Source organism: Gopherus evgoodei, chromosome 1, assembly GCF_007399415.2.
Source record: "Gopherus evgoodei ecotype Sinaloan lineage chromosome 1, rGopEvg1_v1.p, whole genome shotgun sequence".
Classification (NCBI taxonomy): Eukaryota; Metazoa; Chordata; order Testudines; family Testudinidae; genus Gopherus; species Gopherus evgoodei.
The window spans coordinates 186,941,298-186,959,970 of NC_044322.1; the positions used below are offsets into that span (position 1 = coordinate 186,941,298).

The 18,673-nt window shown below is 37.9% G+C and overlaps 1 protein-coding gene across 3 annotated transcripts in view; it reads left to right on the forward strand.

Moving 5' to 3' along the window:
• CADM2 (cell adhesion molecule 2) overlaps positions 1 to 18,673 on the forward strand; it is a 1,079,986-nt gene that overhangs the window by 722,665 nt on the left and 338,648 nt on the right. For 2 of the 3 annotated variants that reach the window (XM_030580438.1, XM_030580418.1), the window contains exon 2: positions 11,285 to 11,311. The exons of the other annotated variant lie outside the window; for it this stretch is intronic. In XM_030580438.1, coding sequence (XP_030436298.1) covers positions 11,285 to 11,311 — 27 coding nt within the window. The remainder of the gene's footprint in view (positions 1 to 11,284; positions 11,312 to 18,673) is intronic. 3 annotated transcript variants of the gene reach the window in all.

The following is an 18,673-nucleotide window of genomic DNA, read 5'->3' on the forward strand; positions in this document are numbered from 1 at the left end:
TGGCTTGAAACAATAGCATTGAGTGTTGTGACTTACCCTGTTCATTTCAATTGGGTATTAGTACTTGAGCTTTCTTTAGCTTTAGCTTTCAAGTAAGCTAAAGAGGACAGTTTGAAAATCAATATTGTTAACTGTTTAACTGTTGATCATTTTAACAGAAACATCCAGCCAAATATGTTCATTCCACAATCCTAAAATGGTTTCCATACTTCACCAGATAGCAAAAAATCCCAATATTCTCTATCCAGTTGCCAAAACCAGTCGACAACTTCTATGATGTAGTCATAAATTATCTGTACTGAGCCAAGCTATGTCTACACAAGGAAGCCTTTGTTGGCATAACTATATCACCATAGCCTCCTAGTGTACACACAGTGTATACCGAAAGAAGGAGTTTTTCCTGTTGGTATAGGAACATCACCTCCCTGAACAACCTTAGCTACAATGACAGATATCCTCTTCGGTCTGCATAGCTGCATCTTCCTGGGGATTTTGATGACATAGCTATGTTGGTCAGGAGTGTGGTTTATTTCCATGCCCACAACTGAGTTAGCTTTGCCAACAGAACTGTTAAATGTAGAGCAAGCCACAATAGTGACACAGACAGATAGCGGTAATGACAGATGTAGTAAAACCTACATTAACTCATTAGGTTTTTCCTTAAGTATTAAGGACCATAATTTTAAAGGCATTTAGGTGCCTAATTTCAAATGGCACTTTATAATCTGGTTTAGGTGTCTTCCACAAAGAGCTGCAGTACTGCGAAAATGTAAATAAGTGAGCAATGATTTTAATGTTCAGAACAAAGGAAATTGTAGCTATGCTAAATATTAATACAACAACATTCAGGAAATTGTAGCCTCTTTAAAACTGTTCACTTTCAAATACCTATTTAACAGTGCTACATGCACACATTTATGATTTAAGTGTCTCTTCCTCTTCTCTCTAAACAAAACCAAACTCCATTAATGGATATTTTAGAGTTTGAAGAATTCATGCTGTAATTTATACTCTTGAGATTCTGCCTTCCCTCATTCTGTTCCCAGTAAAGAAATTACTGCCTGTACCACTCAAAATGCGTTTGGATACTACTCTTCAATCTTGAATTTGGATACTACTCTTCAATCTTGAATTGGTGGATCTTTTATACAAGCTCTAGCTCTGCTTCTTATAATGTTATAGTTTCATAATTTCTCATATGCCATTAAGCATTCCCACTGTGGATAGAAATCTATAGAGTGAACTAGTAAGGCTGGAAGTACAAACAGGAGATATAATAGGATTAACATGGAAACATACAAATTTAATACACATGATTGATTTAAAAATCTCAATCATTCAATGGAGGCAGATGTCAAAAATGGTCTAGCATAAGGGTAAAATTCTCCCCTGATCACTGAGTCACTACAAAGTGTATGCACCACTTAAATCCAATTTAAGACATATTTTTAAGGCTTTAGTGGCATTTGTATTGTGGAAGCTCTCTGCACAAAGGGTGATTTTCATCCTCAGGACATTAGTAGACGACAAATTGAATATGAACCTGCAATGCAATATGGCAATACAAAATCCACGCTTACTCTTTTGAAACGGGGTCCTCTTGTGTAAAGCACATACAAAGATAACTTGTTAGCATGTTAAACTGCTAATAGCAAATCACCATGTTTTAATTATTAGCAAATAGTTCTGTGTGTATGAAAGAGAGAGAGAACGGGTGAGTGGAACTTGGTATATAATACACTGGCCAGAAGTATTGTCTTACAGGAAAGATGAATGGAAGGCATGGATCAGATATGCCAAACCCGTGAAAAACATGCAGAAATTGGGCTTCTTTTTGGCTTAATTGGCTTGTGAGTCGCTTGTTGGCAAGTTTTTGGTTGTAGCTTGTTTCGCTTGTAGCAGTTGTAGCTTGTTGCTTCCTTTTTTATTCGGTTTCTGGCAAGCAGGGGCAAAGGGGGGCGGGGAGTAGCAGGGGCAAGGGGCAAGCAGGGGAAAGATGGGGAGAGAGTCAGGGATGCACAGCGGGCCCACCACAGTCCCTGAGTGCATGATGGGGGGAACTAGTCACATCAAGTGTTGGGGTTCTTAGTGACTGGCTTGTTTTGACCTTGTTTTGAAATGGGATTAGCTTGATTTTTGGCTTAAAGTGAAAGGCAGGGTGCGTATTTACCATGTGAAAGTTGGCAACTGTGTCATGGATGACACCATGTATAATAAATATAAAGTAACTTTTTTTATTATGGTTAAAAGTAGATCAATATCTTTAGATATTTGAGGGACACTTGGTTAAATTAGATTTCATATAGAATCTGCAGTAATTGTTCAAAAAGTATTTTTGAACATGATCAACTATTTCATATTGTTTTAAGTGTCTCTATAAAGAGGCCCAAACAGGCCTTGAAAATATACTTAGTTGAATAATATATCATTACATAAATACAGTTTTATATATCTATATCTATACCATCTCTATATCTATATATATACACACACCTTCAATTATTAGACTATTATAACATCTGTAAATTATGCAACAGGCCTCAATGGCTCCAAAGAGACCATTATGTTCCATCAGATTTGAAATCCACGCTTTAAAAGGTCCTAAAGGAGCAATTATAATGTATCAGGTCAAGACTGGGATAAAAGCTTTCCATCTATTTCTTGACAAAATAGACTGAAATGCAGTAATTTGTTGGGAGAATTTTTAAAGATAATTTTAAATGACTATTGAAATGTAAAGGAAATTTACAATTCACAAACATAAACTTAATTGAAAAAGAGATAAATCTGAAAGTATGTCTCAGTGGAGCTCTGCTAAAAGCCCATAATTACACTTATTAAAATACTAATAATTCTAAACCTTTTGTTTAAATAAATAAAATGAACATTTAAGATATCCATCCAGTTCCCCATCACTATCCTCCTGCATTACTCACTATTAATTATCAACCTTAACTTTGGCTCCAATTTGTTTTTGTCTTTTTGCTAAATTAATCTAAATGTACCCATCCCCGTCCCTTTTCCAATTGTTGGTGAGCTAATATCAATACAGATGCTCTGTGTTGGACTGTGTATACACATTTTTTGCATGAAGGAAAATATTTATAGGTCACAAGATGTGCTGAAAAGATATTAAAGATCTTCAGATGCTTAAAAGGCAGAAATAAGTCCTTAGAACCTGCAGGACATAACCTAACGTAATATGGTGGAGTGTTTTAAATTAGTACCTGACAGTATTTCTTTAATGAGTATTTCCAGAATTGTTTTGATACCTTGGCTAAATATAAAATTGAAGGCCAGAGGCATTTATTTTTGTTTATATTGTGTATTACATATGTGCAAGTAATACTTGCTCAATATTTTATAGAAACCCAGCTGTTACATAGTAATAAATTGCTTGCTTGCAATTTGTATTGCCTGTAGAAGTTGTGTGTCTAGTTGCATTATAACACACATAAAAGTAGTATTGTAAGACAGGCAAATCACATTATCTAGATTCCTTTTACAGGAGCCTTTAGGGTATGATTATATTCATCTTCAAGTCTCACCACACAGTAAAATACTGTGTAATATATTTCAGACTTCAAAATCTCCTCAACTAATTTGGTATCATCTCCAGCTGGAATCCTGCACTCTAGCAAGGTTTACGCTCCAAGATGATACTGCTGATCTCCCCCATGCTAGTTATGATGAATATTCAGGACAAAGTTACTATATTTATAGCATGCTTCTCAAACTGTCTATGGAGCTGAATATTCTTCAGTATCCTACAGTTACTAATTTACCATGTAACCAGAAGAGTCAATGCATATAATAAACTAGTGACATATTAAAAAAAAAAGAAAGATGTTATTCAGCATGACGTGTGAAAGATGTTTATAATTATTATAACTTTCTTGTCCCTGGCATTGTAGTAGATCGTTAATTGATACTTTAAAAACATATTTTACATGACATTGATTGAAAAAGAGATGCTTTAAATCCACTAAACTGAGTCTCATTACGTGAAGTTGCAGCATTGAGAAGTAATGGTGGAAATGCTGCCCTTTCTGCATATTTTTTTCAAAGCTTTACCTAATAAAATATACCCTCAAAAAGCCTCTAGCGTAAGTAAAATCTAAGCAGTAAAATACCTTTTAAACGTTACTTTGTTAAACATTATTACCTCATAGCGTAGCACATTAGAATGGGGGTGCTGTTGTTGGGGATGTTTGTTTGTGTTTGTGTCTTCCACTGAACAAACTGAAAATCAAATTAAAGTTACTGCCAGGCATAGTATAATAGAATAGATGAGCTAACAGTTTGTTCAGGTTTGGCAATTTCTGTGTTACTGCATTCTGCTAATAGATCTTACAGATTCTTCTAAAACAGTTCCAATATGTAGTCACTTGTATGTAATAAAGTATTTGGTCATTAATGGTATCCACATACAGTATAAGGTGTGAAGCTTTTATTTCTGGATTGCCTGGAGGCTTTAATAGAGTCTAAGGACTGAAGGGCCCATTTGTGATAATCTAGTCTTGAACTCTTGTGTAACACAGGCCATAGAACTTCCCCAAAATAATTCCTGGAGCATCTATTTTAGAGGAAAAAAATCTAGTTTTGACTTAAAAATTATCAGTAATGGAGAATCCACCACAACACTTGGTAAATGTTTCAATGGTTAATTACTTTCACCATTAAAAAGTTATGCCATATTTCCAGTCTGAATTTGTCTAGCTTCAACTTCCAGTCATTGTGTCATACCTTTCTCTGCTAGACTGAAGAGCCCATTATTCAGTATTACTTATAGACTGTAATCAAGTCACCCCTTAACCTTTTGTTTGTTAAGCAAAATAGATTGAACTAGCTGATTATATCATTATATGGCATATTTTCTAATCCTTTAATCATTCTCTTGTCTGTTTTCTGAATCCTCTCCAGTTCCATAAGTTTTTTTACACAATTCATCATAAATTGGTAGCCCAACTGCCATTGCTAATTATGGCCCAGATCCTGTGCTTATTGAACCTAATTGGCATCAGTCTAGTTATTTCAGTGGGCTTTGGATCAGACTGTATATATTCAATAGCACCTATTAGCAAGAATCATATTATTTTCCATCTATAATAATTTATGCAATGAGTAGGCAATAAAATATGTTCCTAGCACACACACAGACTGATGCACAGCCACTGTTTGCAACTGCCACTAGCATTTTTTTTCCAGATTGGCTTAAATAGAATACACAAAAATCCCTCTGAGAAAATGAGGCAGAACGGTTTGTGCTAGCCCTCCTGGTCTCACAGGCTAAGCTCACCCAATTAGAGAATCAGAATTTATACCATATTATCTATGTGACTAGTCACAACCAATCAATCCACTGCAATTAAAAAAACAAACAAACAAAAACGGTTAAGACCAGTACTTAAGACATTTATTTTTCAGTCAACCTAATAGGCAAGAGAGCAGTCACAGGAAATTTCACTGGAAAATAAAATCAAATTTGTAGAAAAATTGTCTCCACTTTATATATATTTTGTGAACATGAAAACTGGCCATTTATGTCTAAATATTTTTCTTATCAATAATTCATCTAGCTGTAGTTAAGTCAGTTTATATGAGTTGGTGTAAACATGAAAATCAAGTGGAAGCAATGTTTTTATAAACCGGTAAAGGGCTCAAATGTGCAGATCTTTCATGTTTGCTGTTTCCATTGAAGTTAATAGTAATTCCACATTTGGAGTTTTAGGCACAAGGGTCTTTTTGATGGGCTATGAATGTGAGGAAATTCCTGGAAAGGGCAAACATATCGTGTCTATTGATTATGTGAATGGCTTTCATGTTCCTTCTGTTTTTGAAAATATGGAGCTGTCATGTTGTAGTAGTAGTGTACTGAGGAACTTAATTAGCTGCATAAATAACATGTATGATATAAAGGTGAGAAGAGGTGAAAGACACTTTCTTGACCCGAAGGTCTTTCTCAAGGACCTGAACATACATGGCTTTGCTGTCTCTTCACTTTCATCAGAAAAAAATGTTAGGTAAGCTGGACAATAGGTGGAAATGTATCTTCTCCCCATTTATTTTTTATTGAGCTATTGAAATAATTACAAGGACACAAGCTTTCAAAAGACAAAATCTAAAACTGAATAAAAGAGAAGAAAAAAACAGAATCTATATAAAATCCTTCTAAAAATGTCCATAAAAATGAACACTATAGAGACAGCTGACTTTGGGGAAAATATTGAGTATCTTGTAGCTATCTTTTTTTTCAAATAATGTAATTTAGAAATATTGGCATACAAAAGCAAAAACTCAGAAAGATATATCATAAAAAAATAAAACACAAAATGTATTATCGAATCCAGTTTTCACCTACAGGAAATGAATTCTGTGTATTTTTTTAACAAGTTGTTATTAATTTATTTAAGCTGAGATAAGGGGAGAAATATATTGCCATGATCATAGCAAAAAAGACATTTTTAAATTAGCATTTATAAATTGTGAAATTTATAATCTGGTGATTCTCCCACTCCTGAATTGGGCCATACTCTATAACATAGTGTATATTCGATCATTCTTGAACCACAGGTTCAGCTAGGTTTGGGCTGCTTTTCTTCCCTTTAGGAGCTTGTGTCCAGTTTGTTACAGTGACCCAGAATAGCGTTGTTAAAATAAAGTATTGTTTAATGTTAATGGTGGGATCAAAACATAAGAGAAGACAACAAAAGTTCTATATGCATGTCTGTCATACCCACTCTTTCCTCGGCAGGCCTATTTTACCCCAGACCCAAACTTCTTGTAGATCTGTCTCTGCTTCTTCGTCTTAACTTTCTCTTCCCCTGACCTTGAGAGCCTCTTTAAAACCAGCCAAGGGTCTTTGTTCTCACTTCCAAGGGCCTGGACCTGCTGTCCAAAACCAGTTTCATGCGTTCCCCAAGCCAGAGCATCAATGCCAAAGGCCCTTGTATCTCTTCAGTGTTTTGTAACAACGTTCCCCCAAAGTGTTTGTTGAGGGATATGTTACCTCAAGTCATAGTCTTGCTTTCATGTTTGTTTCCCAGCAGCTCTGTTGATTTAGTCCAAGATAGTCATACAGTAAATATCCCAATAACCAGGTCAAGATATAGTATTTATAAATTATTGCAGGCACCAAATCTATCACAGAGGAGAGAGTACCTACGCTACAGCTAATAAGTTTTATTGTCAATTATTTATTTTAAATAATCAGGAAACACTGAAATTTAATTTTCTTAAACTGTCTTCGCATTTTCAGACTTACGCACTGAGCCAGTCTTTGTGGTGAAAATGACAATGGCCCCCATCCTACATTCACATACAGAAATGAGCAACTTGACATACAGCAGTGTTTGCTGGATTGAAGCATATAATAGTTCTAGTTACATTAGAAGTATATGGCAAAAGAAAGACATTGTTAAAAAGTTTAAAAAGGTTCACTCTCAGTATGTTTAAAGGAAGCTGCACTGAAACTAATGAAGGTAAAATAAAAAAATTGGCAAGACATCAATAGATTCAAGAATATTCAAATATTTGTACATATAATAATTTTTCCCATAAATTCTATTTTATGATGAATAAGATGTTCACTTTCATAAATACTCCTGTTAGTGCTATCCTTCTCTATAGATAAATCCTTAATCTTATCATCCATCTCATCGCTTTTTCCTACCTGGCTAATAACGCTATTCTAAATTTACAATCCTATTGAAAATAGTTTAATTTTGAACCAACTGTCAAATGTAGTTTAAAGTGTTTCCATTGCAGAGGAAATGGTCTCCAGATAGATGCGAGGGCAGGAATGAGTTGAATAACTGGAACTGGATTTCTGTTCTGCTAATTTAACTGCTTCTAACAGAGAGACAACTAAAGGAGATCATGGAGGTGACTGAGGGAGAAAATGTCTAATCCCCAAAATATTATATCCACTTATTATTTATATTGTATGTCTATTACAGGGGTGCCCACAGACATCAGGAACCTGTTGCGCTAGGTGATGTACATTCAGGGGTGAAAGTAAAGCCGAAGACTTACCAGTATGGGGGCCAGCTCCGACCCTTGGAAGGGGCGGGGCCTTGGGTAGAAGGGGCAGGGCTGGAGGGGTCAGCATCCCCCAGACACCCCTTCCACGTTGCCTGGCCCGTGCCACCCAGGGCTCCAGCAACAATTTAAAGGGCCCGGGGTTCTGGTGGCCGGAGCTCTGGCCCCTTTTAAATTGCTGGTCCTGAGGCAGTTGCTCTTTAACACCCCTTCCCCCCTGTTGTCGGCCCTCCCGGTAGGGACCCGGCAGAGCCATCGACTGGGGCACAAAAGGGGCAGTGACATTAAAGCACTGCCACGGCAGTGCTTTAAAGTCAGCTGGGTACTGGCTGGTAATGGTGGACACTTTTTACCGGTATACCATACCGGCCCATACTGGCTTACTTTCTCCCCTGTGTACATTCAAACTAAGAGACCATCCTTTCCTCAAAGAGCTTACAAACTAAATAAATCAAACAGGCAAAAGGAGGAAAGGTGCAAGAAAGGGAGTGTTGTTATGCTAGATGACAGCTGAGGCACAGAGAAAGATTAAGTGGCCTACCAAAGATTACATGGGGCATCTTGTGATGCAGCCAGAAGCTGAATGCAGATATTTTGGGTGAAATCCTATTACTAGTGAAGTAAATAGGAGTTTTACCATTAATTTCAGTGGGGTCAGAATTTCAGTCTCTGAGCTCCCATCTTGTGCTTTAATCACAAGACCATCCCTCCTTTTTCAGTTTGCAATTTTGATAATATCAGTGTTGGCAAATTTCTCTTTGCTTTCCTTCCTCCTGTTTGGTGAAATGATACTGAAAAGAGGAGAATAAAAATATCAAAACATTTTAGGAGATGAGGGGGAAAAATAGCTCCTTTGAAACAAAAGTTCTTCTCTGTAATACGCCTCACTCCAGGAAGTTCAGAGAGAATAAGGGAAAAATAGATATTAAAAAGGAAAATATTTTCCCACCTAAACAAAAGAAAATATCCATGTAAGTGACAACAGAGGAAAAATAATTCTGTCCCTGCCAGGCATCAGGTGGTGGGTGAAACATTGATGAAAAGAACCCCAGCTGGTTCCGTGCAGTGGACAGAAATATATTTGTAAAGACAACTTTCAGCTAATTTGGCTGTTGTGTGGTTTGAACTTTACCAATTGACTTGTAACTGGACCATCCTGTCAATGGGGAAAAAGACCTTACAAGTATTGAACATGACATTTGTAAGAACATTACTGTCATCTAGCCCACTTGTATTGAATATACAGAAAATTATAATTGGGCTAACAAGCCTGGTAGTTTGGCCTACTTCCAATTATACTGTACAGCCTCACTCATGTATGTCCTTTATTTACTAGTGTACCATAGATACTAATTCTTCAGGTCTCATGTCCCACTCAGGATTTTCAAAACTATTAATTATTTTGGATCATTAAAAGATAGGGAACAACAAACGCTTTGTGACTGAGTTAGTAGAGTTACAGTCTTGAATTAGGATGGGTCTGGCTCACTGTTAGATTGTTCTTTACTCCCCATCCCTACCACTTACATGACTGACCAAAGGAGGGCTGCTGAAATGGCTCTGGATGTGGGAAGAAAGGAAGGGCTGCTTGAAACTCCCACTTGTGAACAAGTGAAAATGGAAGATGCAGAATGTGTGTGCAAGGGTTGATGATCCTTGGATCTTCTATCTTGCTTCTTCCTTCCCCATACCTGCTGAGAAGAGCAGGTGGCTAGGTGCATGGTGGGAGTAAGATGCACCCCCAAAAGGGGTAAAGTAACTCTTTCCCTCCCCCAACCAGAGGGTATCAGAGGAGGAATTGTGAGTTTCTGAGACACAATTCCTACACAAAGTTCTTCATGGGGCAGTACAGTGTCACAGTGCGCCCTATGCCTTGGGCTGAACCTAAAGGCACAATCTTGCCCATAGTATCTTAGTGCAATCTACATTTGACAAGAGTGACTCAGGTTAAATTTCAGTCTCTGGTTATTAATACTTCTATATTATGAATTGCACTAGTAGGCATATAGCCTGGGTAATGGAAGATAGTTCTCATGATGATCTTTAGAAAATTTTCAGGAGGGAAGGCAAATGTGGAAATACACTTCATGTATTTCTTCATCTTTATGGCTAGTTTGTACACTTACACATCATCCTGAGTATGGAGTGTGTGTAGCTGTCCCACTCCAGGGGAGCACTGCTGTCATTGTGCCTTAGAGACTCCCACCTAGGCACAATTTCTCTAGAGCTTCTCTTGTTCACTCAGTGTTAGTCCTTGACAAGACACAGCATGCTCCTGCTCCCTTGCACATCCAACCAGCTTGGATGGCTGGTGCATGGGAAGGAAATGAGCCATGGCTGCACCTACTCCTGTCCCTCCTCTCTTTTCCTCCTCACTCCCATTTTCTAATGCAAGGGAGTATTGGCTGTCAGCCTTATCTTTCCCATTGTGGCAAGAGCCACAATCCATGCATAGTATATGCAGCCATCTAAGGGAGTGGGAACCCTTTACTCTCTTTCACGACTGTGCGCAATAGGCTTTGATTCTGCACTGGTCCACTTCTGTGAATGCAGGATTAGGCAAGATGACAGCACAGTTAAATCCTATATGTTTAGGTACAAAGTGTTATATATCATAGGTTAGCAACAATTGGATATAGATTTTCAGAGCTGTCAGATTATTTGGAAATAGGCCTGTAAAACCTTTAGACAAACTTCAGTCAACATATCCTTGCACAAATGTAAGATTTAGCTTATTTTCTTTTCATCAAAATCATCATTTAAAAAAATCCAATTATACTGGAAAATAAAACTCTGAGAAATAGAATCAAAGGGGAACTAATGCCTGCCATGCCATTTATGCAATCCAGCATGGAGCACTTACAGGGAAAACTGTTCTGTAAGGCTAATACATTTTTAGACTTTGGAAATATGTATAATGTTGAAACTGCTATTTATGATTAATGGTAAATGATTTTACTGTACTTCTTGTCTTTTCAAAGTCTTTGGGGTTTTTTTTTTGTTCTTTTTGTTTTTTTTGGTCATATACTAACTAAATTCAAAACACAGGTCATCTCTCTTGACAGAATCATCGGTCAGAAGAAACTATACATACCTCAGATAAATTGGTCAAATAATGTTAGAAATAGTTTTTGTTAGCTCTGAATCAATATTGATAATGTTTCTCTGTATTCTTAGTCAGTAGACCCTCTGTCTAATCTATCTTTGTTCTCTTCTCCTTGTGCAATCTTTTCCTTGGTTCCAGCGGCTGCTACCAAGAACAAAGTTAAAGGTGAGTTTCCACTTCTACTCTTTGATTTTCATTGCATGGTTCTGCAGCACACATTATCTCCCTCGACTTATCTTTTTTTTTCTTAATTACAAATCTAGCAAAGGCATCTATCAGAGTTATGCTCTGATAGATTACCTGTTTGGGCTTCTATAATTGCCTATAATTGCAAAGTGTTTACTACTGGTTATCAGCCATCACTCTCTTTTTATACTGTGGGTTGCTAGAGTTGCTACAGTATGACAGGAAACATTTTTAAAAAATGGATAAATAAACCATATACCATGTAGTTTGCTCTCTTTCATAAGTTTCATAGTAAGATAAAGCTATTTTATTTTTTTCTAATCAAGATATATATAAAAGCTAAAACTTCTTATATATTCAAAAATGCCTAGTAAGCAGGGATGCTCAGAGCCAATGAACCAAACTGTAAACCCTGTTTATAATGGAAACGACTTCAAGCCAGGGAGTGCTGCTGCACCCCCAGCACTCTTAATCCCAGCTCCTATGCCAATAAGTAATGTTTAACTATTCTCTATATTTTTTTATCTCTAGACCTTGTCATAAAATGTCTTAAATATTTGTGAGTAGAGAACATTAATGCCTCCAAAGCATTCCCCTCTTCTTTCTACACTAGTATAAAAAGATCATAATTCTTTATTTATGACAGCATACCCAAGCCCCGGAAACATACTATAATCTTATAGATAGAGAATTATAACTTCATCATAGAATCAGGAGGAACGTGAAGAAAAGGAGTCAATCTACAAAGAAATAAAACTTAATTATGAACATTTTATTTTCAAAAATTAGCCATGAAAAGAAGATCATAAATTGTTCACTCACTTTTATTTATCTGCAGTACTGAGTACTTTACTCTTAGACATAAAGGAATCTCTCTCATAACCCTTTAGGGTGTGTGCAGTACAACAGTGGCTTTGCCTCTGTTTCCCTCCTGGTGTTCTTCCGATCTACATAGCCTCTAACACCTTCTGGTTTTAAGTGACTTTGCCTCCAATGAGGTCACCTTGTGGGGTGCCCAAAATCCAAAGTGAACCCAAATAAATGTAAAATATTCCACCCCTATGGGTGGGTTCTTTGCAGACTCTTCACCCCTTCTGGGCTATGTAGTATACTAAAACAAATCCTTCCACCCTGCCTGGACTTGTGCAAGCCACAGGGAACATCTGCACTACAGCTGGGAGTTGTAATGCCCAACTCAGGTAAATATACACACACTAGCTCAAAGCTAGTGCATTAAAAATAGGTGTGTGGCTGCGGTGGATTGAATATGTATTTAGGACCTATGATGGAGTTGTATCTGGGCACCAATTAATCTATAAATAATACAAGATTCCTTAATACCATTACATATTTTAGAATTACTAATATATTTACTTTTCAAGTTGCCCCTACCATTTCTTCTTCTCCCATTGTTCTCTCCTCCATTATTTTTAATAATTTAAAAAGAGATATAATATATGTTAGGCTGCTTTGTAGCAGATCTGACAGTGTGGGCCCAATTACAGAGTCAAGACCTAAAAGTCCCTGTTTTATCTGTGTTATACACAGAGATTTTTTTCTGATTATGCATTTCCAAATGTAATTAAGATTTTTTAATGTGTTTTTCACTCTGAAGATTCCTAAATATCTGTTTTTTCCCTATTTTTTTAACAGAGTGATGATTTTAAAGTTTTATCCTTAATGAATAGTTCCTTATGTATTTTTTTTTAACTCTGAAGGAACATTGTTGAGTAAAATGTCACTTTTGACTGCAATGTATACCTGTTCTAGATCAAGTATTGCTTAGCTATTTTATTCAAATTCAGTTTTCAGAATGGAGAGAGGTAAATAGTGGTGTCCCCCAGGGGTCTGTACTAGGCCCAGTCCTGTTCAACATATTCATAAATGATCTGGAAAAAGGAGTAAACGGTGAGGTGGCAAAATTTGTAGATGATACAAAACTACTCAAGATAGTTAAGTCCCAGGCAGACTGCAAAGAGCTGCAAAACGATCTCTCAAAACTGGGTGACTGGGCAATAAAATGGAAGATGAAATTCAATGTTGGTAAATGTAAAGTAATGCACATTGGACAACATAATCCAAACTATAAATATAAAATGATGGGGTCTAAATTAGCTGTTACCACTCAAGAAAGAGATCTTGGAGTCATTGTGGATAGTTCTCTAAAAACATTCACTCAAAGTGCAGCAGCAGTCAAAAAAGCAAACAGAATGTTGTGAATCATTAAGAAAGGGATAGATAATAAGACAGAAAATATCATATTGCCTCTATATAAATCCATGGTATGCCCACATCTTGAATACTGTGTGCAGATGTGGTTGATCCATCTCAAAAAAGATACATTGGACTTGGAAAAGGTTCAGAAAAGGGCAACAAAAATGATTAGGGGGATAGAACGGCTGCCATATGAGGAAAGAATAATAAGACTGGGACTTTTCAGCTTGGAAAAGAGACAACTAATGGGGGATATGATAGAGGTCTATAAAATCATGACTGGTGTGGAGAAAGGTAAATAAGGAAGTATTGTTTACTGCTTCTCATAACACAAGAACTAGGGGTCACCAAATGAAATTAATAGGCAGCAAGTTTAAAACAAACATAAGGAAGTATTTTTTCACACAATGCCCAGTCAACCTTTGGAACTCTTTGCCAGAGAATGTTGTGAAGGCCAAGACTATAACAGGGTTAAAAAATGAACTAGGATAAATCCATCAATGGCTATTAGGCAGGACGGTGTTTCTAATCTCTGTTTGCCAGAAGCTGGGAATGGGCAACAAGGAATTGGTCACTTGATGATTAGCTGTTTATTCCCTCTGGGCTCCAAGACAGCACCCTGAGAATGGCGGACCAGACCAACAGGCTGGAAAACCTACAGAAAGCACGAAAGGTAGGAAGCAGCTCAGGGCATGACCGGAGTTGCTGAGTCCTGATTGTGCCGAGCTGACTGGATAGTGGACTAGATGGACCTTTGGTCTGACCGAATATGACTGTTCTTATGTTCTTATAAATTAAACAGTTTAAGCTTGCTTATCTTATCAGTCTATGCCACTCAAATATGAAAACTTAGCATAGGTATTTAGGCTTTACTTAGGAATTAAAAGCTAAAGCATAGGACTCAGAGATTTATGTTGAGATAGGCCAGATTTAAAAGAGAATTAAGAACTCCAATATATTCCATATTTGACAAATCCAAGTATTACGTAAATATTATTAAGTGAATGCTTTTAGATGTAAATACAAAAATAAATAAATAAAGCTAATTCAAGTAGAATCTGACTTAGTAGGCTGATGGCACTTTGCTGTAGAATTACAATAGTGAAACCATTAGTAAAGCTGCAGATCAACTTCTTTCCATTCATGCATGACTTTAAAAAAAATCTCCTTTTTGGCTGAAACTTTGCATGCATTCGTAAACTTGTGGGAATCACGGTACATAATATCTGACTGAAAATGTGCTTTTGTGTGTGCATAATATGAAATGTCCTAGTGTCAGCAGTGACACTATGGAGTAATGTTAAACTATTGCACAACTTCATAATGAATAAGCAAGCAAACAAGAACACACACATAGACACAAACAACTGGTATCCATAAGAAATACTCCAACACCCAACATTTGCCCCACATATGTATGCACTGCCAATCAAATAAGAGATGGACTTTCATGCATGGACACGTAAAGAGAATCAAATGTATAAACAGGCTCTATTTGTCTAGGAACACTGACACACATTTTTCACCCACACAAATACACACACACTAAATAGATACACTGCAACCATCTTATAGTAAAGTGACTTTAATATTGTAACAAGCGCAAATCTTTCATAAAGTTTGGCTGTTCATTCTCCTCAATCTCCTCTTGCTCACTTCCTCAGTGGCTGCAGGGAAGTGACTGTTTTTTCTTTTCTTCACTGCCAATAACGTTGAAGCAGAGGCACCAAATAGCTTCAGGAAATTGAGCACTACACTGGTCCTATGGCCCCAATCTTTATTCACTATGGCTGTAGAAAGAAAGAACCTTCTGTGATGCCAGGAGTGAAGCACTGCTTCTTCTTATTGCTGTATCTGAGTAGTGAAGAAGGTTGAATTTCTAATCCTCTTGAAATGCAACACTCAGTTGTCAAATAGTTGTCTAATACTACATTTGAAATTGTAACTCACTAGCCACTTCACTCCAGGAGGATTTTCTCTGCTGATATGAATCTCAGCAGATCCCCACTAATCTCAACTGATGCCCATTTTTGGTGTCTGTTCCCCTATTTGTGGGCACAGTGGCAATTCTCAAAGTTCTGTGCTTTCAGTTCCAGCGCAGGGCATCTCACTCTTGTCCCCCTCTGAACTGTAGGAACCCCACAGTGCTGGTGTAGTGAGCTTTTACCTGAGAATGTTTGAGGAATGAGTTCTTATGGAACCACTCTCTAGCATCTTCAGAGAGACTATGTCCTGGAACTCCTTGCCACTTTTTTGGCTTGCTATGCTGTCAGTCTACAGCAATTTTTGCCACCCAAAGAAAGGAGGAACCCACAGTTATATGACTGTCTCCAAGCAGACTGTTGGTTCCTTTGGCCGTGGCTACATCCCCAGATTTCAAGTCCTCTTACACTTGAAGTGTTCTCTCAGACTTTGGTCAGCACCATGTGTGTTAGCTGATGTACTGGGATTGTTGACGCCTGCAGCTCTCCCTGCTTTAGTGAGTCTTGGTTCTCTCCTTGTTTGCTCATAGAGAATTTCATAGTTTTATCTCGTACTTTTCCTGGTATTTTCTAGTATCTAGAAGAAACTGCCTGTTCTTGACCCTGAGCTATTTAACATTTTATCAATGGCTTGGAAGAAAACATAAAATCATCACAGATAACATTGGTAGAGTGATAAATAGTGAAAGTCACTGATACAGAGCAATTTGGATCTCTTGGTAAGCTGGGTGCAAGAAAACAATATGAGTTTTAATATCTTCAAAGGTAAAGTCATACATCTAAGAAGAAAGAATGTTGGCCATGCTTACAGGCTCAGGGATTCTATCCTGGGAAGCAATGACTCTCAAAAATATTTGGGGATTGTGGTGGATAATTAGCTGAATTTGAGCTCTATGTGTGACACTCTGGCCAAAAGAGCTAATGTGATCCTTGGATGCATAAACGGGAATCTCAAGTATAAGTATGCTGCTAGAATATCATGTTCAGTTCTGGTGTCCACAATTCAAAAGGATGTTGATAAATTGGAGAGGGTTCAGAAAAGAACCACAAGAATTATTCAAGGATTAGAAAACATGCTTTATTGTGAAAGACTCAAGGCTCAATCTATTCATCTTAACAAAGAGACGATAAAGGGGTGACTTGATTACAGTCTGTAAGTACCTGCATAAGGGAAAAAAATTAAGAACGGGGCTCTTCAGTCTAACAGAGAAAGGTGTAACACAGGGATTGGCAACCTTTGACACGCGGCCCGTCAGGGAAATCCACTGGCGGGCCGGGATGGTTTGTTTAGCTGCAGCATCGGCAGGTTTGGCTGATTGCAGCTCCCACTGGCCACGGTTCACCATTCCAGCCAAAGGGGGCTGCAGGAAGCAGTGGCCAGCACATCCCTTGGCCCAAACCACTTCCGCAGCCTTCATAGGCCTGGAGCAGCAACCAGTGGGAGCTGCGATTGGTCAAACCTGTGGACGCTGCAGGTAAACAAACTGTCCTGGCCTGCCAGCAGATTTCCCTGACAAGGTGCATGCCAAAGGTAGCCAATCCCTTGTGTAACATATCCAATAGCTGGAAGCTGAAGCTAGATAAATTCAGACTGGAAATAAGGCATACATTGATGGTGAGAGTAATTAACCACTGAAACAATTTACCAAGAATCATGGTGGATTGTCTATCACTGGCAATATTTAAATTGAGATTGGATATTTTTCTGTGTGTGTTTTCTATAAGTCAGAATTATTTGGGGGACGTTCTATAGCCTGTGTTATACAGGAGGTGAGATTAGATGATCACAACAGTCCCTTCTGGCCTTGGAGTTTATGATTCTATGAAACTCCAGATGAGGTAAAACCATGTCTTTGATATAAAAGGATGACTCATTCTTGCAGCACCTTTGAGCAGTTTGACTGCCTGAGGGGTGACAGCTGCTCACAGATATTGCCACAAGCAGCCAGATTCTGGATGCAGTATATTAAATGTCTCTTGGCCTCCAACACATCCAGGAAGCTGGTCCAGAATGCTTGAAAGTTTCAGTCTCGAGAGTCAAGCTGGGCATCCAAAATGGGCACTGCAGCTTTGAATTGGTGCTGACCACGATGAAATGGGCTTGCTGGGACAGACCCTAAAAATCTTTGGGGAGCCAATCTAGACCTGATTCAGGGCCACCAAACTGTGTAGAGGCTTCACCTTCAGTTTCTTGATGCACCACTCCAGAGTTGTTTAACAGATTCCTCAAAGGAGGTGTCTCCTCTGTGCCAAAGCACGAAGCTGATTTCTTCCTAAAAGGGCTCACTTTACTCTATACGGAATATTATCACTTCCTTCAGCTTCTGACAACAACCAATCAAGTTATCCAAAGCCAGCAATGATGAACCAGTTTCAGACAGGAGATAGTATTGGTAAGCCTGGTATCTTTCTTCAACCAAATGAGTCAGCTCAGAAATTGAGGTTTGTGTCCCATGAGTCAGCTTTCCTGATGTAGCAGTAGACAGTCTTCATTGGCAGAGACTACACCGGTGACTTTGATGCTGTATACTTGCTGTAACATACTTGACACTGCAGCTATTCAGAATCTACACAGGACCTAATGACATCTATTTTGAAGGAATGGAATGAACTAGATGAATATAACCGGGACTATTTCTGAGATAATGAGGACTCTTATAAGACCAAGTATTTTTATGGGACTAGAAAGGTGACAAATTCTTCAGGAAGACCTTGCATGTTTGTGGTTTATTCAAAAGGTTGCTAAAGATCTTCCACTTTGTTTTGGAGGATACTGAGAATATACGTTTCTAAAGCTCCCAGGAAAGGTGCATTCTGCATATAGTTGGCAGTGCCTGACCATCATATTCTGAAATTGCTGCCAATGGAAGAGTGGCAACAGCTGCATACTACCCAATCTGTAGTAAAACTGGTAGATAATCATCTATCTCCCCCACCACAACACACTTCCCCCTTCATCAGATTGAACTGTGGATAAAGTTCTGCTTTTTTTAAATTGATTCTGCCCATAAAGAACATGATCTTATACCATGATCCCATCCCATCTGCACCACTTAGTAAACTCATTCTATGTCTGAAGAACGTATACTGCTTTCTTTCTCTCCCCATGAGTATTGCAAAGGTTGCACTTCAATGGGGTCCTAGA